This window comes from Nannobrachium achirus, assembly GCF_963921795.1.
Source record: "Nannobrachium achirus genome assembly, chromosome: 19".
In the NCBI taxonomy this organism is placed as follows: domain Eukaryota; kingdom Metazoa; phylum Chordata; class Actinopteri; order Myctophiformes; family Myctophidae; genus Nannobrachium; species Nannobrachium achirus.
In genome coordinates, this window is record NC_137826.1 from 28,208,223 (window position 1) to 28,229,815 (window position 21,593).

The window sequence follows — 21,593 nt, forward strand, 5'->3', positions numbered from 1 at the left end:
TGCCCTCATGCGCATGCAAGACAACAGTCATGTTGCCATACCTTAGCAACAGACACAATGAAAAGTACATTTTATTATTTCCCCTGTAGCCAAGGGATGGCAGCTGCCATAACTTGCCATACCCAATTGACACCTCTGGCTGTCAGAGCCGAAAGCCGTGCTGTGCTGCGTGCACCACAGAAATCAACCATACATTTGTATAATATACAATAAAAGGCAGAGAAATGGGCAGTTATCCTTGATAAATGATATAGGATTCTAAGTGATCACTTGCTCACTGGATGTCCTAGGCACATGGACAACATCGCAAAACAACGGATCTTTGTCAGATTAAAGATCAAAATGTGATTTTTCCAAAAAAAAAAAAAAAAAACGAACATGTTCGGTTTTTGTATTTCTTAATACGTTTTTTTAAACCGAAAATGTTCGGTTTTGGCACTAGATGAGTTAAGCTTCGGTTCCACAATTAGGATATAGCCTGTTAACAAACATGTGTGACATATACATATTAAACCAGATTTGCAGCAAACAAACTGTTCATTTGGAGCCTCACCCTGGCTTGTCTGTAGCCCTTTGAGCCTATGACACAGCAGAGACAGGATGGCATGAGCCAGCTTAGAGGGAGCTCCAGATAGGAGAGATATTTCCTGAGGATGCCAACAGTCTCCAAAGACAGCAGACAGCAGTCTGGCAGAACAGACAGAGACACAGTTAGCACTGCGGTTAATGCCATTTATAATTCACATTAAACAAACGGCTAAGTAGGCCACGTGAACACAGTGCTCTCCATGGACAACATTCATGGAGTAGTTGTTTATGTCCAGTATTCTGCAGCTTACAGAAAATGTAGGTCATTGGCTAAAAGTGGATTGGTAGCTGTTGATAATTATCAAAGTCTTGCTGAGCAGTTATATGAACAAGAAATTGATATTATTAGTATCAAGAAGAATCATGTTGTGGCTTAGATCCTAATGTCCACCAAACAAATAGGCAAGGTCATATACAACTAGAAGCAGTGCTCTTCCGAGCACAGGTCTCCACCAGGTCAGGTAGGTTATTGTGGCCTCCTGGTAGCGCTATAATAGGCCAAAGTGAAAAGGGTGCGATCTCTTCTTGCGGCCTATCATGGCAAATGGGACGCCGCATTCATGATTTGAGGCATTTTGTTCTAAAAATGTGTTTTGCAGAAGTTTACCTACTGGCGCTATAACAGGCCAATGTGAAAAGGGTGGCATTTGTTCTTTGACCTAGTGTGAATGTGTGTGCAAAATTTCACACAAATTGCACACTGTGTTCATGATTTGAGGCATTTTGTTCAAAACAGACCGATCCTGCAAACTTGGAAGGTTATCTTAGCCAATCAGAATGGAATACGAAAAAGCAAAGATATCCGTCTTGATCACATGACTATAGAGATCATGTGTAGCAAGTTGCGTGAAATTTGGATAAAATCTTAAGGAGTTATATTAAAAAAGCTTTTTACATAAGTCGGCCTCCTGGTGGCGCTGTATAATGCAATTTTGAGAAATGAAGGGCAAAGGTTTTTCTTTAGCCTCTAGGGCAGGGGTGTCCAAAGTGCGGCCCGGGAGCCAAATGCGGCCCGATGAAAATTTTTATAAGGCCTGTGGCTTCAACCGTCAAACAAGAATATTATAGGATTCCTTGTTCTCTGTTGTCTCATGCTGAAGGGGTCAAATAATGGCTATTTTGTTGTATTTCTTACCTTGCACGTCTGGTTACATTTGGTAATGTGAGTTATTTGTGTTTTGTTCAAAGCACACACCTGACAAAAAAACATTGATATTAAATATTGATGTTGATAGTTAAATAAAATTGTAATTGCGTTGCATATGTATGTGACTTTGTTATGGTCCAACGGAAAGTACATTTTATCAGGAGATATAGTCGGCCCTTGGGTGTTTTAATATTTTCTAATGTGGCCCCCTTTGAAAAAAGTTTGGACACCCCTGCTCTAGGGAGTATGCATACAACGTTTTACAGTGATCGGTGGAATTATCCACAACTTTCCAACATCCCATCGTGCATTGCGCAGAAGGCGAGCGGCATTTCCTGCTTCGCAGCCGAGTGTGATCTACAAGCTTGCATCTGCGACGCGACGTGAGCTTGTATATCTATTTCTATGGTTGAGGTCACAAGTTTAGGCTATGGGTCAGATGAACTACAAAGTTGCTGTAGTTAAAGGTTCTCGGCTCGTGGCTAAAAGTGTGTTGGGTATGAGTCAAATACCTAAATAATCTTGTCCTAAATAGAGTGCATCCTGTTCTCTCGATACCCAAATGATGTGGTCAGAACTTGTGATGTGGAGATGTCTTATAATTGAACAGGAGGGTTGAACAGTATGGAGCTGTATATGATCTAATGAAAAGACTGTGATGCTGTAAGCAGCACTATTGTTACACTATCTATAAACCCCTTCACATGCTGTGGGCCTGGTGCTGTGGGCTTGTGTATACCATATACATCAGGTCAAAGTTTGGCATTTAGCTGTGGCTCTGTTATTAAACATCTTAAAAATCTCTAACAGAAAGCGTGCAATAAATTACTTTTTCAAAGCTCTGAGTGTGTGCAATTTCCTAAATAAAAAAACGAAGAAATATCAATAATTAACAATAAAATAACTTCTCTTGTCTGTGTTATAACTTCTCTTACACCATTGTTGTAGTTGCTTCCTACATGGTTGCAGTAGGAAGCTGCTTCTTACTGCCACCATGAGACTAACAAAATGTAGAGGCAACGCAAGGAATCACAGGAATCATTTGAACAGCAGAGGGTGCTCTAAAGTAATGAAACAGCTCACCTTGAAGCGGTTTTCTTTTGTCTCTCATCATAAATTATCTAAATACTTGTCCATGCATTATACATGTTGTCACCAATATCCACACCTTGGAGCAGTTCAGTACATTCTTCTACTGTCGTCACTGAGAACCTTCACTGGGCAGTTGGGCATCGAATGTCTCAATAACTAGTACTGAAATGCTCTTGAGAACTGAGGAGCCAATAGCAGTGTTCGATGGAGCCATTTCCTATCAGTTCAGGAGATATTGTATATCAGAACCCACTAAGTTCTATTTGAAGTGTTTTCTCACAAAATGGGGGCCTATAACTTACCATTGCGTACTTGCCCAGTAGACGCAAGGTGACTGTGGAAAGGAAGAAAATTACAGATTGAGAAATTACACAAATACACATGTAATAATGTGAATAATAATGTGCTTGTGTCTCTTATAATAAAATGGGTAGAGGTCTGCAGTTGTAAACCCTCAGAAACAAGCAACACCACAGACAACTGGTGTTAAAGCAACAACCTGGTTGTTTGTTGAAATGAATTAGCATTGTGCCACCCATTGTAAACCTGATGGGTCATAATCTCTACATGGTGTGTAGCTATATTTTTTGCAGTTGTGACCAAGTCCAAAGTCATTTATAACATATAATTCAAGTTGACAATTAGACAATAGACAGTACAAGGCTTCCTACATTTAGTTAAACTATATTTGTTATTGTGAAAAAGGTTTCAGGCTTAGGGAAGAAGAGCAAGCCAAGAGTAAACATTGTGGCAAATTGTAAAATGACTGCGCAATACAAAGAAACAGGAATCAAAAGATCTGATTTGGAGAGCACAATTCTTAAAAGTGAATGATGACTGGAGACTGTCTGGAAGCCGAGGGTGGGGGTGCTCAGTTATGAAAAAGACCAGTGCAGCAGTCGTTTTGAGACATCCACATATTGTATTGGATTTTCTACAATATACTCATCACCACACAATACTCCAAACCAGTTTTTTCCCCCCTTCGTCTGATGCAACTATGCTGGCGGGCCTCTCCAAACCACAGCTGTCCTCCCACCTCAGGGACATGATTTACTAGCACTCTTTAAAGCCTCATTTATACTTTGTTGCACTATGTGCACAACACGTTGTTAGCTTGAAAATCTGTTATTTTCGGTAAGCAACATCATCATGTGACAAAGAATAAATGAGGCTTAATAGCAGGGCTATGGGATTCTCCAGTGGAGTATCTGTGTGTTTGGATGACCTCTCAGCTAAGCAACAGATGAATTATGGAGAACTGCGAGTGTTTATTTGTTTGCTTCTCTGTGGGGGAGAAGGGAGTGTTGATGTGTGCCCGGATATTTTGTATTTGTTAGTGCTGCTGTGCACTGTGCGTTTGTGCTTTATAATTGTGAATCTAAGACCGGATCCTAAAGGGCTAGCTTCAGGGTGTACAGATAGATAGGCTTTAGGGTTACAGTATACTATGTGTAAGTAAGATAACAAGTGTTTTATGTAAAGGATGTTAAAAAGATTTTTGCTGATTTCAAAACCTTAATGTAAAGTTGGTACCTGACTGCTTTGTGGATGGCTATGTGATTGGCATGACCACTCACTCCTCTTTCATCGAAAGTCAGAACCTGAAATGGCAAAATACCCGATTGTACCAGTGAGAATCCAGAATCCAGAGAGCTAAATGTGAATTTAAATAAACATAAGCGAAAGGAGTAAGAGATTTGTCTTGGGTTAATGGAAGGGTTTCAGTATGTCTGACAGTAGAGCTGCTTGGCCGCAGACAACTGATATTTAAAAGCCTTCTTTCTGCCTGCATGCTTACACACAAGAGGAAGGCACAAAAAATTAGGTCAAAGGGAAAAGAAAAAATGCTCGTCTAAAAGGAACCGCATTTGTTAGGCTCTTAGTACACCATGACGTTGCCTCTAAAACCAAACATGAAGGGGGATACCTTTAGCCAACAACCATTTCAACTGACCTATGACCTTTTTTGTCTCCAAATGGGAGAATCCCTTGAGACCGTTCATTCTTGCTGGTCTAGGTGTGGGAAACCAAAATCCAGTTGAAACATTAACAAACAGAGAGAGACCCACATTTCTGTAGAAGGCTGGGATGCTGCCAAACCAAGCAAACAATGCTATTTGAAGCTTGTCCTCAAGACCAGGAAAAGGTAGGTTGGAGCAAACCATTCTTCACATAATGTTTCTAGTTAAATACATCATCTTTTTGTTGAATATACAGTAAAAGTAAAGTAAAACCCATCATCCACAAAGGCAAATGTATACTTTGTTGCATAACCATATCAACAATGGTGGGAAAAACGTTTTTAAATATATATTTTTTGTGTAAAAGTATAAATGAGCCTTTGGCGTGAGAATGTGTTCCTCATACATCTCGTTTCCTTTTCAGTTTCTGGGCACATCTTTGCTGGTGAGCCTGGCAGGATGGGAGGAGCCAATGTTTATAACTGGGTTTGATAACAGCAGTAAAGTCCAAATGTTTCATAGTACGTTGGTGTTGCATGCCGAAAATAGCCGATCTAGGCTCACAACATATTGTGGATGCAACGCGTTGTGAGCTTGTAGATCGGCTATTTTCGGCATGCAGCACCATTGTACAACGAAGTCCAAATCAAACTGTTTGGTCTGAGGGGAGCTGCATACATCCTCCTACTTTATGTCTCCTCTAATCATTTTTACGCGGCCGTGTGTGTGGGTATGCGTCCGTCCGTGTCTGTATGTAGCCTGTGTCTGTATGTAGCCTATGTTAAGGGAGGGGCAATGTTGTTCAGGCCAGGCGCTAGTGGTGCGCGGGCCGACCCGGTGCCCCCACCCGCCCGCCAACCCGCCCCGCATGCGGGTGGGTGGGTCAAGGTTTTCAGACTCAATTGGCGGGCGGGCGGGTTATCACCACTCTCATGTGCAAAAAATAAATAAGAATAATCCCCTGTTCTTATTTGCCTTTTATTCTTAATAAGAGTAGGCCTATAAGAATAAGAATACAACGTTTGAATAGCACGAGGGAGCGAGTTTTAAAATGCGCCAGAGAGGAGCGAGGTTTCTCCTCCGCTCCTTGGTGCGAGGACCGTCCCGCTCCTGTTGGGGCCGCGAACCTCATTTTGCCAACATTTGACACAACGTGAGGTCGTGAGCACAGCAGAGAAGATGCACAAACAATTCAACGCGTGTCGTTGATCAGGATCATCCACACAAGTCCGTTTATAAATACTTTGTGTCGGTTAAGTTATATAACCAGCCAGTCAATGGATACGATTTGAAACACAACTTTCGCAAGTGAGAAGGATTTTTTGACTGAATGAACCAACCACGCTCACCTCGAGTCGAGTCGCTCCCTTCTCTCCAATCTGGTGATTAATCAATAACCAACAGGATTTAATATTGTCCGTCTTTTGCTGTCTGTTTAAAGTGCGAGCAGTGTTGCAGCGCTGATTCAATGTTTGGGGGGTCGCTCTTCTAGAGACGTCCCGCGAAGGTCGTTCAACACCTACAGGTCTATTGATATGGATATAGGCTTGTTTCTTTGTTAAAACACCCTGTTGCGAGACCTCAGCTCAGAAAAGGTATGGGTCGTCGCACGGCAACTCTGATGTGCGAGGCGCTGTATAAATATGATTGACATAAAACCTGAAACGCCATTCTCACCCCGACGATGCCCCAGAGAGAATGAACGTCTTTGAATGAATGTCTTTTAGGCTAAACGCCAATTTGAACACCACGTTTGTTTATTTAGCCCATGACAATATTGTGCTACTGTAAACCTTTCTGTAAAGCGACTTTGGGTACTTAGAAGAGCCGTATATAAAGATGAGCTATTGTGGAGATGATATACCATCTTTTTTTTAAATGCGGGTTGCGGGGCGGGCGGATTCGTTGATTTGTATATTGTTCTGCGGCGCGGGTGCGGGCGGGTTACGTTCCGTGCGGGCTGTGGGTCGTGCAGGTTATGAAAAAAACATGACCCGCGCAACACTACCAGGCGCACACATGCGCGAGCGCACACACACACACACACACACTCCACCGCTCAGTTCACACGAGTGTGATTTTCCAAGATTAGTGTTGTGTACAACTTTGGCTACCAATGTTCATTTGTTTTTCACACACATTAACTATTTTTGTTCTTGCTGAGAGAGACCACAGACATTGTTTTCATAATTATAAATGTGCCACATTCCTCTGAGCTAATAGTTTGGTCAACTATGACCAACTGATAATTGATAATTATCTCTGAATAAACATTCAAACATGTCTGCTCTGCTGTAGCAGAAGCCAAATTTCTCCTGGTTTTGGGAAAGACTTAGACATGGGCTATACTAAAGGCAAACAGGATGCCGCCCTGTAAGTATAATTCATCTCAGGCAGCAAAGTTCAGATATAAAAACTATTATTATGCAATAAGGCACAATACTAACATGAGAAATCAGCAAAAAGTGGTGACAGCAAATGTAATTTATTTATTGTTTTGAAAGTATAAAAAAGAGCTAAGCATACCATGTTGAATGAATGAGCTCTGATGTGCTCGATGATTACAGAAGAGGCCAAGGAGATGCTCCATTCTGCATTGGGGTCATCCGGAAGTTTTCTGAAAGAGATCAAAATGGCTAAAGCAGTTTTCTCCATCGCACAACAAAGCTGCTTGCCGACAAGATTATTCTTTTTTTGTTTACGTATTGGGATCGGGACTCGAACCCGCGACACGCTGTCAGACTAGACCTAGGAATAAAGGAAAGGAAAGGTCACCAACGTCATTTTCTCTGGAGATTTGTCGCACTGGGTGGCAAACTCACACTGGAAACATTGCTTTCTGCTGTGTTGCTTTTTGATGTAGAGGTATCCATAGAGCAAAAAGTATGTTTCTGAACCTGCCAAGTATCGTGAGACTGTACACCATTTACTGTCTGACCACCGACAACCAAATCTCGTGATACCTCCGAGACAGAAACGATACCTGCCGCTGTTAACATGCCACAATGAGTTCATGAGCTGGTCCAGCCGGCTCCATTCACTGCCATGTACTGTATTTCATCAAACTTCTGGTGCGAGATTTGCCACCCATGAGCATCATGGCGCATCCCTGGTGTCCAAGCATGTCCTTTCCTTTCATTTGTTCCTAGGGCTACACTGAGGCCTAGGTGTCTGGACCGCTGCGCCAGTGGCACAGGCCAATATATATATATATTTTTATCAGTTCTTGTCAGCAAGTTACTGACCTGCATGTAATGTATAATCATTGCACAGTACTGTACATGAGAGTAGCATTGCATTTTTAAGTGCTTTTTAGGCATTTTCGTTTTTCCAGAAGTACATTTCTAAATGGTGCTGATTTAAGGCCCTTTCACATGGGGCGGATCCCGGCTAAGATCAGATCTCGTTCTGTATTTTATGACCTCCCCGGGAATTTTGCGAATTCGACCATAAACTCGGGCTTGGTTTTGAATGTGACCCGACACAATTTGAGTATGTTAATGGCCTTTTTATGAACTCGCCGGTGCCTAGGAGAATATCTGACAAGCTTGATTTTCTCGCACCTTGGGGTAGAGAACCTTCTCAATCCGTGTTGTGTGAATGTCCTCCTGGGAGATTCTCCAGATATTCTCTCCAAGCCAGTCCATGCTCATTGCTCAACCATTGAAAACACAGCCAGTAGCATAAAAAAGGAGTGGGGGTGGATTATTATTATTATTATTTGTACTTACTTTTTACTTTACTTTTCCCCCTACAATGTTTTAATCGCTTGTTCAAAAACGTTATAGCGTTCATGTTTTCCAAATGTGAGAGGAACAGTGTTTTTTGCTGCAGTTGAGATGAGGGTGCAAGATGCGCTGCTCGTTCCAAAACATGGTTGCCCCAGCCCGGGATCAAATCCACTGAGTACTCGTAAACATAAAGAAATGGGGGCAGGTGTGTTTTGGGGCGATTATTCCCCCTCCCCCCCCCATCATTGGCTGTGAAATCTTCTTTTCTGCACGTGCATCACAACGGCGAGGTTTCGAATCATTTCACGGTTAGCTCTGCTCTACAGTGTTGACCAGAGCTTGTTTCACGGCTCTCTGACCGGGTGTCTCGCATTAATGTGATTAATCACTGATGTTGACGACGAGCGGTGCGCATAATTTGTTATGATAAATAATAAAATAAAATAAAATAAAAATATGTATGCTGTAAATATTCACACAACATAAGAGTTGTTCAGGTGGTTGAAGGCCTAAAAGGATGAGGCGGTGGGGTGGTGGAACAGTTGGAATCTATGCTCGCTGACACACTGCACTTTGTAAGGGATGAATCTCCACAGAGCCGTGCCTTGGACCCAGTGGAGCAAGCATGGCACACTGCGTAAAGTTGGGGTACAATCTGCACCATTCCAGAAGAGTGGCGGGATGGAGAGACTGTAGTGTAGAGAATCTCGTTGGTTAGGACTGTGCAAAGTGACTGAAATCATACTGGACGGCTGCGTTATGCCCTTCTTTACGATGCGTAATGGAGAGGTAGAAGTTACACCTTACCAGAGGAGCGACAGGCATGTTTAACGAGATCTAAATAAATATATATGACTGAGACTATGAGACTGAGCTTAAATGAGCATCGGGTTGGATTTATAATTTTTTATCATGTATTTTCCCTCAACCTATTCAGAGACTCTCTTTTTATAGCCTTGTTTTCGTGTGCCTTGTTTTGGGAGCAGCGCATTGTCTTCTTTATTCTTAACTGCGCAGAACAAAAATACACTTTTTTCCCCACTCAACACAGAGATCACCAGGGGCGGTCAATACAGCATATCTGGCTAGTTTGAAAATGTAGCCCATCAGCGGGATATATCTATACACGAAATCAAGAAAGAGGATCGCTGACATTTGAAATGATCACCGATCTACGATCCCGGATCTTATTAGATATCGCTGTAGTCTGGGAGAGCCCTTAGCCAACTTTTGAAAAGGATTTATCTTGGAATGCGACCACCAGGGAGTGCTGGGAAGTTCTGAGGTTAAGGGTCGAAGGGCCTGAGCATCCTGTTCATCTGAAACTACAGTCCAGGGACATCACACATACTATACCCCAACTAGTGCATTCTATAATTACCTCTTAAAACTACAGTCCAGGGACAACATCATACACACTATAGGCTACCCCAACTAGTCCATTCTATAATCACCTCTTAAAACTACAGTATGCAACATCCCTAATAAGTAAAATGAAAAAAGAAAAAATATATACATTTTTTTCTCTATGGTTTTGGTTTTCAGTTTCTTTATCTCTTTGAGTTATACTCCCTCAACTCAGAGACACCAGACTAAGGCGCCGTTTACACTGTGACGTTGCAACGAGAATTCCGCAAAATGAAAAGTCAGATATGCCTTCCGTTCAGACGACAACGGCATTTTCGGGGGTTAAAAACGGAACGAAGTGAGACTGGAATTTTGGGTGGAAAAGTTGACAACGGTCTCCCCTTGCGTCACTGTGTGAACAACAGAAACGCAAGAAACGACAACACATGTGATGTCATGGCTCGCATACAGCCTACTGCAGCCACGTTACCATGGTGAATGGTAAACAAGGAAGTAGAATCGTCTATCCGTGTGTCACAGCCACCTAGCGAAATTACATGGACACTACATCATTTCATGCCCTGAGCCTGAGGCGGCTTCTTCATATGAACACTGGATAAAAAGCGAAACGCAACAGCGATGTCCCAGGACCTCGCCGTTTTCTCTACAGAGCGTTGTTGTCTGAACATGGCCTGAGATAAAGAGAGAAGCAGACAGTGAACATACTGTACTGAGAGGGATTCAGACCTCTCGGGTCAAGGCAGTTAAAGTGAAAACAAAGTCCTGGGGGCTTCATTAGAAATACAGGTGGAACCAGCATGCTCATTGCTCATACTGTAGCTTAAGGGGGTATTTTACTTTAAAACAATGCAGTAATTTTAATGTCTAATTGTCTATTATATTCAGTATTTCAATATTTTGATATTAATGAAATTAATTTGATCAGATACATCCACGTTAGACGAGGGTGAACAGACGTCCTGATTTGTCTGGGATTGTCTCAATTTCAAGCTGCATGTCTCTAAAACACTAATACTGTATGTCCCATTCACTACAAAATTGTCCCGTTTTCACCAGAATTAAAATAAGAATAGTTGTTTTCAGTGGTTGCATAGACGTTTATCATGTTCTTTTTATGTCGTGATTTGAGGCGTTTGTGTAAAATGGGCCACTAGTGCAAACGTTAGATGTCAATGTTGTGATCACATGACATTTTGAACAAATCTGAAGGAGTAATATATATAAAAATGTGTTTTACACAAGTCAGCATCCTGGTGGAGCTATAAAAGGCAGATGTGAAAAATGCAGGGCAAAGGTTTTTACTTTGCCTCTAGTGTTACACATATCAGTGCAGTTATAGGTAAAATCACGAATCGGCCTGTTATGGCGCCACCATGAGGCTGATTTGAAATTGTTCAAGTGCCATTTCTTCCTCAGCCTAGTGGGAATGTGTGTGCAAAACAGTCTCTGTCAAGCCTTCTGCCTGGCGGAGACAAAAAACGAAATCTGTGGTATGAGGCTGTGAGCTTGTAGATCAGCTATTTTCACAATTCTGTGCCAATGACGTCTCATGACGGTTTTTTTGCAAAGGCGTTCAGTGCCAATGACGTCTTTGACGTCTTTTGAGTTTTTTGTATAAAAAAAAAAAAATTTTTTTTTTTTTTTTTTTTTTAAAGATGTCAAAATGACCTGGGATCAGAGAGATGCTTTTCTCTGTTTGTGTGTTGGCTCCCTCGTTTAGCTGATTGAGAAAATGTGTGTTCATTCTAGTGGATGGACACTTTTTTTCATTCAAACAGCTCTATCTCTGGAACGGAACCATTTGTCTGATTGACAAAATTCTTTTTGCCACTGAATCACAACAACTGTGTCTGTTTCTGTGGGGGAAATATATAAAAAAAAAAACATTTTTTTTGATTGCGCAATAAAGAAAAACATACAAAACCGTGGCACAGCTACCTTGGAGCCATTTTGGCATTTGGCACAGAATGAGTTAGACAAAGTATACTGTAGGGCCTTAAGTAGTTAATTAAACAATCACGCTTAATGACAACAGACCAATGTGTAAACTGGTGTGTGTTGTACATTTGGACAAATGGTGGTGTGTGTGTGTGTGTGTGCGTGCGTGCGTGCGTGCGCGCGTGCGTGCGTATGTGCATGTGTGTGTTTATGAATGGTGCGAGGTTGAATAGAGGATTTTCCACCTCCCTCTTACTTCCCAACAATGAGCCAGGACAGTTGAGTCAGTGGCTGTAAGAGATGGATTAGGTCACAAATCTAATGGCTGTCAGTGGTGTGAGGTTCAGACATCAGGGGGTGGGTGGAGGGTGCAGGGCTGTGTCACAGGGGTGGGGGCATTGGGGAACTATGGGTGACATCAGGGTTCAGAGGTAGTTTAAAATGATCTATCATGAGATTGAATGCACTGCCCCATGACATGTTGATAACGGCAACCCATCTTGGTTGGGGAGTATTAATTTTATCCCAGTTAAAATGGAATTAAAGAAATATATGTTCAATTAAAACGATAGGTAGGTTCTGATTTCCCCATGCCGCACTGGCAGCTTTAATGACAATTTGGCCAACAGTTTAGGGTTATAATGAAAAAAAAAGAATATAAAAAAAAAAGAAGAAGAATATCTTCATCTCGGCTTCACAGCTTGGTTCAATGTTTGGATCATGTTTTCATTTATTTAATGACTTCATAAATATGATAATTTGTCTCAAGGCCTTGCAACCGTAGTGAAGCAAAAGTGAAGTAGTAAAAAGAAAACTAAAAATTAAAATGGACACCTGACATTTCTCAAGCAGGATGCTGGCTGAGTATCAGCTTCACTATGGCAACAGTACAAAACGTCCTAGAGTAACCTCCCCAGTCCCCTTTGTGGCTTTGCATTTTGGACCTCTAATTGCTTGCAGGCATCTGTATGCAGTTGTTGAACTTTGGCCCAGTAAAGTGATTGGCTGAGTGTGTCAGGGAGGGCTTGTTTAGTCTGGTCACATGACCCAAACTACCAGAGTTAGATTATATGTCTTAGTGGGATTGGCTGAGATGTCACTACATAGTGCGCAGTGCCCGCAATAGATATCCAATCATAATGAGGCAATTGTATCTATAATAGCGACATTGTAGATACAATCTACAGAAATATTAAATAGCAAAAAGCCTAATGCATTTGCAGTATTGACAATCTTGTGGTAATATGTGTAGTCTGAAGCTGGCTCTGTTTTGTTTGTTCCTGTTTAACTTTATATACAAACTGTGGAGTTGGCTAACCAGAGAAATACATAGCCAGTGGTGGGGTGAATGAGTGGGGTGACTGCACAGGGATTTGATTTAATTATGATTTATCAAGAAATATCTATTATAAACTATTCTAACTTTCCAAATCAATTAGGTTGAATCGCCACCTTAACCCATTAAAACTCTCCAGAGTGCTCTGTAGGACCCTCTCCGGTTTTCACTCTACAGCCTACACTAAATATCTTCGACCAAAAATAGAAACTCAAGCTTGTAGATCGTCTATTTTTGTCGAATGTCCCACCCAGAACAGGGACACTAGAGTTCACGTGGTTAATATTGATGCATTTTTATACCCCTAGCAGTCAGCAGAGGCCATTTTCATACCTAGTCAATGCAATGGGTGATGGCACATACTACTGCTGTCCACCAGATTGGTACACAGTAAAATCCTGAGTGCTAATTACTTGCGCCAGCAGAGCACGCAAGTACTGTGTTTGGCTGTGTATGTACGTATGTATACATGTCAGTGTCTGCCCGTGTTTAAGCCCGTAGCCCAATCAGGGACCAGCATTTCTGGCAACGTCATCATTAACAGCCAATGAGGGACCAGCATTCCTGGTGATGCCAGTGGTGATGCCACTGGCATCATAGACAGAAAGGTAGAAGCCTGTTTTGGCTCTGACGCACATGCATCGGGGGACAGAGGGAATCTGCATTGCTTCCACGTGCGTCACAAAGAAATATAGTTGGTAGGCCAATCAGAGGCAGGTGGGGGCGGGTCTTTACGTACGCAGCATCTAAGAACAGCTGAGCCGCACAACATCAGGAACTGGATGGAAACACCTCATGGCGCGCTCTGGCGCAAGTTGGCACCTTGACAGTTCTAGTTCAACTCTGTGTTGAGAGACTCTGTGTCCCATTAGGCCTAGATTTCAAGAACAACTACAAAAGTGTGCTCCTCGGAGTACAGGTCTCCACCAGTACAGGTTGCCTACCCATTGCCTGAATGCCCGCAAACTTTGTAAGACAGTCCATGCCAATTGGAATGGAATTTGGACGCATACATCTTGATCACATGACCTCAGAGATAATGTGTACCGATTTCTGTGAGGTTTGGGAAACATCTGTAGGAGTAGTAAAAACCTGATTTGCGAAAATATGTCATGGCGGCGCTAGAACTGGTTGATTTGAAAAACAATTGGGTGGATATTAACTACTCACAGAGAGACGGACGGACAGACGGACGGACGGGCGGACACACAGACACGCCACACGCGTGCGCGCAGGGAGAAAACATAATCTTTGCCATGCCTTCGGCCTGACTGAGACAAAAAGTGATACATTATGATAGATTTCACAGCACAGGTCAGTAGACTACATCATGAGAAGAAATGTTACATGGGAGACAGAAAGAGACTGATTTGAGACATTACAAAAAGAGTAAATTGAGACATGGAGAGAGGAAGTAATTAAAAAGTAGAATTGGATGAACGTGTGCAGTGAACAGATCTAATGGTGCAGAGCGTAGATAAGAGGTCAAGCCAGGGCAAGAGCAGAAGCAGCAAAGCGTGCTCATATCGGGCTTGATCACAAAGGCCCCAACATGCACTGGGGCCCCCGATACTGTCAACACAGCTGTCCTATTCAGCTGGCATTAAAGGGAAAATCCACTTTAAATCAGAATTCACATGTTATCCCTGTGATCTTGGACAGCTAAGTCTAGTTTTGTGAGCATTCAGAAGTCTCATCTAAAGCCGTTATCAAGAAACAGATGGATCCAATGATGACTTTGCCAATAGTGAGATTAAAGGTGATTTTCTGAGGCATGGAAAAATGTTTAGGTTAAAGGGCCTACACCATGCTTTTAAAACTATATTTTTTGTATAAATATATGCTCAAAATTGAGTCTTAGACAGGTTTTAACCCTCAAAAAACACTCTGACCATTCTTTTTCTAGCTCTACTATAATGAGGCTCTCCAGCTGCAATACCAAAACGGCCTCTGTTTGCTCAGGGGCGCATCTAGTGGGGTTTTTCCAGAAAAAAAAGAAGTTTTTTGAAAAAGAAAAAGTTTTTTGAAAAAACATTTTTTTTTTAAAGTTTTGAAAAAAAAAAATTGAATTTTTTTTTTTTTTTTGACTCTGCATTGCAAAGTTTTGAAAAAAAAAATTTGAAAAAAATTTTTTTTTTGAATTTTTTTTTTTTTGACTCTGAAAAAAAAACGGGAAACGAGAGTGACGTCACTCTCGTCAACTCTCAGAACAGCACTGTTCTGAGAACCCGTGGAAAGCTTTTCATCTCTGTCTGCCCAAAACCAAAGAAAGACACAACGGTCAGAAATAGGACTTTGTGAGGATAGAAGGTGCCAGTGGGACCCCAAAAAAAGGTTTTAAAATAGAAAAAGTGATATAACAGACCTATCAGAAATGAACCGGCTGTAAAGTTCAAGAGGACATTGCGAATCCACAAATCCTTGTCAAAGGAGCAATTCTGTCTACTAATATTCTAGCTGGTATAATGCATGACTCAGGCTATTTTTGCTGTTAAAGCTTAAGGAATCCATCAAACATTCAAACCTATTGCCATTTTGTGGGAGCTAAACCTAACAAATGTTTTTATCTGTGAGATGAAAATGATAAGGAAGTCTATATTGTTGTTTCATACATTTTGAAATATTTAACTAATTGCGACCGTCAGTACGCAGTTACTATCAAAACCTTAACCAGCTGTCCGTCAGTCAGTATGTCAGTCAGTCTGTCACACGTCACACTTTTGCCCTGCTCATATCTCCGCAACCGTCAATTCTCACATGACCCTCTTCTAGCGCCACCATGAGGCCGATTCTTGCAAAACACATTTTTGGACACTGCTCCTAAAATGTTTGCCCTAAAATCACACAAATCGGTACACAGTATGTCTACACTCATGTCATCAACATGGATCTGTCCCATTCAGCGCCACCTTCTGGACGATTTTTTAAAACACATTTTTGAACACTGCTCCTACAGATTTGGCCCTAAAATCACACAAATCGGTACACAGTATGTCTACACTCATGTCATCAACATGGATCTGTCCCATATAGCGCCACCATTAGGCTGATTTTTTCAAACACATTTTTTGACACTGCTCCTACAGATTTTGCCCTAAAATCACGCGAATCGGTACACAGTATGTCTACACTCATCTCATCAACATGGATCTGTCCCATATAGCGCCACCATCGGGCCGATTTTTTCAAACATTTTTGGACACTGCTTCAACAGATTTTGCCCTAAAATTACGCAAATCGGTACACAGTATGTCTACACTCATCTCATCAACATGGATCTGTCCCATATAGCGCCACCATCAGGCCGATTTTTTCAAACATTTTAGACACCGCTCCTACACATTTTGCCCAAAAATCACGCTTATCTCCCGATTAGGGAGTCTTACTGGTTTTATAGTGGAAGGCAAAGGGGCTCTGATTGGGATGTTGAAACCTTGCAAAAATACATCATATATCTGTCAAAGATGACTGACATCCTCGACTGGCCCAATGAAGTCCATGATTCAAATTGAAGGAACAGTTCTATCTAAAACACCATGTGGATATCAAAATCCACATGATTCAATTTAATTTTTTGTGTGAGCAAATAAAGACAAGATAATTGAGGAAGGGTCAAGTGAAGGATGTACATCTGGACGTTCTTGGCAAGGGAAGTAATGAATAAAGATATAACAGTGGCCAACCAACAGACACACAAAAAGGAAAACAGATCAGAATGACCTACATTGGAGTGCTCAGAGCGGAGCCAAAATGTATCCCACAGTCCTTGGCAGTTGGCTTCAGCAGACATGGGAAGAAAAGGAGGGGGGAGTGAAGAGAGAGAGGAGCGAGTGAGGGAGGTGGAGAGTGATTTGGGTGAGAGTTCCCCAAGAGCAGTTTAGGCGTGTGTTTTTGGGCAAACAACGAAAACACAGGAGGGGAAAATGGGCTGCACTCCAGACAGTGCTTAGATCAAAGTTCAGCTATGTTCTGTGTGCACAAGATGATAAAATGGTGTGTGTGTGTGTGTGTGTGTGTGTGTGTGTGTGTGTGTGTGTGTGTGTGTGTGTGTGTGTGTGTGTGTGTGTGTGTGTGTGTGTGTGTGTGTGTGTGTGTGTGTGTGTGTGCGTGCGTGCGCGTGAAACACCAACAATGTTCTCTGGGGCAGACAATCTGGGCACCATGCCATTTTATTACTGTGAGTTCCAGGTTAGTACCAGAGTTCATGCTGCATTCTTGTTGAGCCAACCTGTATTTAACTAACAAGAAACTCAATTTTCTGGTTTCACCTTTTGCCATTAGTTTCACTGTAACATTACATGGCCATGCCAACAGTAAACCTCCCTGCTGGAACACAAGAAAGCTACATACTATACTACTTGAGATTATGAGACAAACATACTTTGTCAAAGGATTACATTTGATGGTCATTTTTGTAATTTGTTGTAAACATTTTGGATGTCTCTCAATCTGTTGAAGATGTTTTGTTCAACCTATTAATACTGCCATACAAGTGTTGTAGACTAGGGAGAGAAAGATAAAGCTCAAGATCACTGAAGAGGCATTTTTCACCAAAAGACTTACCAAACAGTTCTCAGAGATGAGAAAAAGGTTAATTTGGCACAGAGTTAGGCCACCTAACCTCAAGTGAAAAATAAATTATCTGGAAAATGTTAGTTATCTCCAGAAGCAAACAAGCTGCAGTAGCTCAACAGCCACTGTATTGATAAATGAGGGGCTACATCTCAGGGTCAGGGGAGATGGAATTAAGTACACAGCAGTATGGGTAAGTTCAATAATAATGTTAATATTAATGTTTACTAAATTACATGAAGAAATATAATATGTGGTAGTCTATGTCCCACGAGACAAACCTCTAAATGCCTTGAGGTCTAATCATTTATTTTCCTATTGATTAATTGGTTAATACATCAGGCCCTGTTGGCTAGGCTCTGTGGTAAGAAAGGAAGAGTCTGATTTGTGGTCAAGTCACTTTTTGTTCTGAGAAACTGTGAGTTGGGGGAAGGGCTTGACACGCTCAAATAGGCAGGCATGCTGGGTTTTAACAGATAATTTATACATTGTTGCACACACATAATTTTATCATTTATTTTCAGTGAGCAACATGGTAATATGACAAAGTATAAATTAGGCTAACTAGGCCTAGACTTTGAGACAGCTCAAGTATTCTTGTTGAATTGTATTTTAACCATGCAGTCTCATAAATAATAAATAAACGTAAGTACTAATGCAATGTATATGCTACAATTTTGTTAATGACAAGAATACTAGTCATCAAAATGATTAACTTAGGGGAACCCCCTGGCCTAGCGGTCCAGGCGCATACCACATAGGCTCTGATGCCTGACAAGTAGTCGCGGGTTTGAGTCCCGATCCCGACGGCCTTTGCTGAATGTCATTGCCCGTCTCTCTCTCCCTGTTTCCTGTCTACCTACTGTACTATCGACCAGTAAGACTCCCTAATCTGGAGATAGGAAACTGTCAGGTTGCATGTATGTTGTCTGCAAAAACCAACCTCATGGTGGTGCTAGAAGAGGGACATGTGAGAAATCAGGGGCGGAGGTTGTGGTTTGCCAGACAAGGAGTGTGTGTGCAAAGTTTGGCATGGATAGGGGCAACAGTGCCGGAGATAAGAGTAGGGCCAAAAGTGTGACGTGATGTGACGTGACGTACAAACTTGACTGACAGTGGGACTGACAGACAGCCGGTGGAGGTCTTTGTTGTAACTTGCGACCGTCAGGCAAAAAGCCCCAACAAATATAATTTAAAATAAAAGAATAAAAAAATGTGTAAGCTATTTTTGGTATTTTCTATTAACGCTGATTTTGTGAATGTTATATTCTCTTTTTTCCTTCTAATCATTACAATATGTCAATATCGAAATTGTCTTCCTTCCTTTGTTGTATACTGTAGCCTTATTTACTATAGATGCATCGATACAATAGACCGTTTGTCAGCCTTCTGATTGGTCCCTGAGACTCCCTGACTGGCCAACCAGAAAAAATCATTCACTTTTTGCTATCGGGGGTGGAGTTGTGCAGTGGGAGAATGTTGTGTTGTGCTTTCAGCACGGTGCGCACTGTGGAGCACGGCGAGCGTGCTGTACGGCCCCGCGCGACAATAGCGATTTCGATCATTATAATGAATAAGCTTCAACAGACTAGTTCACATGAACAATATCAATGTAACTAAGAGTTTCGATTGGGTACATATATTTTAAATGGGCAGAATTACGACAGCCAGCCTATTTTGCAGTGGATTTATAGGCTGGCTGACATAATTCCTACCCAAGATGCACTGCGCTTTCTCTCTGTAACTCTCCTATTCTATAAAAGAATCTGCCATGGTAAATTTGTTCTACCTAGTAACAAGAGCAAAATGGGGCGGGATTGACATACGGTCTATTCTTTCCTTCCCGATACCCATAACTTGCGTATAGGTTGATAGTACCGATCCAATACCAGTGTGTAACAAAAAATTAAAAATAAATAAAATCTAGGACAGTGGTTCTCAAAGTGCGGTTTAGGGATCCTCTAGGTTCCTTGACAGGGTTCCAAATGGACCCTTATAGGTAAGTAACTCTGGGAGTTATGGGGGTTCTGGGAAATTTGAGAACCACTGATCTAGGAATAAATACCGTTAGACTCCCTAATTGGGAGATAAGCAGCCATCACGTCGCATACACAAACTTTAGAAGGCAGTCGTACGCAATCAGGAGGGAATATGGGAAATGGGACAGATCCATGTTGGAGCGGTGTCCAAAAATGGGTTTGAAAAAATTGGCCTAATGGTGGCACTAAATGGGACAGATCCATGACTGGCATACTTGCAGATATTGATAGTTTGATACCAGCTTTTAGGCAGTATCGGATGCTTTTCCGATACTGGTTTCAGTATCGGAACAACTCTACTCACTTATGGTCAACTATGGTGACTCTGGAGGCTGGTATCCCCAACACGGCACAGCTTTTCACAAGTTCCTCTTCACGCTTAGCTCCTTGATTGTAGAAATTTCCTGTACACATGTGGGGCAAAGATCAGGAATTGAATGTTCTTCAAAGCTGTCAATAGATTACTTTTTTTCAGACAGTCAGCCAGCAATATCCGTTTCACAATATTAAATCAATAATTCGGAATGAATTATTAATTTCCCTTTAAATGTATGTTTTTAGTAATCTAATCATTCATTATCTATGTAGCTCATTGAATAAAGACCTATTATATTTGGAGGCAGCTACTCAGACACCAAAATGTATTAATAACAAATAATCACAGAACTTGCAATTAACATTTTCCTTTTCAATGATTAGTAAAAAAAAAAACAGGAGGAAAAATAGGAGTAGGTAGTATCAAAGACACCAAATAACTAAATAATATAATTTGATTTGTTCAGTGTTTAAATATGCTGCTACATTTACATTTCAAATTATAATAAATAATTATTCTGATACCTTGAGATAAACATAGTAAATACACTTTGGCCTTGAACTCGACGAGTCTTAAAATAGTCGGCGCGAAGAACATGCATTCATCATCTGGATGTGCAGTTACAATCAGTGCTCTAATGTCAGGCTTGTCAGTAACAGATACAGGAACCTGCTCGTCTCTACTTGACGAACAACTCATTAAACGTTTAAAATGCGTGGCACTGTTTAGTTGATGTCGATAGTAAATCCATTTTATCCAAACAAGGTACGATAAAACCAAGAAGAGAACCAGGAAAATAACCATTGTTTTTGACCGTCGCCGTAAACAATCCGTGGTGAAACAAAGCCTTAAATGACAAGAGTTCCACATTTGATTCATACATGCAGTCTGACTGGAGCTACTTATTCATCTTCCAATCATAATTAATGTGATAAATACCGTGAATAAAAGTAATTACCTGTTACATTTATGTGCCTCAATATACAACAGAAGTTTAAGAGGATGACACATATTGGAATTGATCATAAAAGCTTGGTTTAGTCAAATTTTGAAATTAATACGTTTAAACAAAAAAGCTTTTAATTTCATAATTTGAATAAATCCAGCAAATATGTTTTTTGCTTTTTTTGTGTGTGTTTTTTCTTTAATTTTTAATTTTTTTAGAACACAACTAACGGGAACTTTACTTTGCTCGTAGGAAGGATTTAAATGTCACACCTCCTGATCCTTGCAGGTGTCAAATAAATATCTACTTAGAAAAACATAGGCATTCGTCAAGACACTTATGTGGCGGGATTTAAATTTCAGGGGAATTATCATGAAAAACATGCGATAGAGTACAGAGGTGTTCCGACGCTCATTGCTCCTTATCATATAGGAAAATACATGATGTCCTTTCAGGACGTCGACAGACAAATGCGGCGCAGCCTACAGCTTGCCACTGGTGGAAAAAGTACTCACACATTTTACTTGAGTAAAAGTATCAATACTGTCTGCAATGT

At 41.2% G+C, this 21,593-nt stretch overlaps 1 protein-coding gene across 1 annotated transcript in view; it reads right to left on the reverse strand.

Annotated features, from left to right (window-relative positions):
* Positions 1–20,895, reverse strand: part of pigl (phosphatidylinositol glycan anchor biosynthesis, class L) — a gene marked incomplete at its 5' end in the record, with an annotated part of 25,852 nt that extends 4,957 nt beyond the window's left edge. Inside the window, 6 exons of the mRNA XM_080748415.1 lie at positions 554–687; positions 3,130–3,161; positions 4,364–4,431; positions 7,318–7,408; positions 20,080–20,179; positions 20,616–20,895. Of these exons, the coding sequence (XP_080604541.1) occupies positions 554–687; positions 3,130–3,161; positions 4,364–4,431; positions 7,318–7,408; positions 20,080–20,179; positions 20,616–20,895 (705 nt within the window). The remainder of the gene's footprint in view (positions 1–553; positions 688–3,129; positions 3,162–4,363; positions 4,432–7,317; positions 7,409–20,079; positions 20,180–20,615) is intronic.
* Positions 20,896–21,593: the final 698 nt, after the last annotated feature.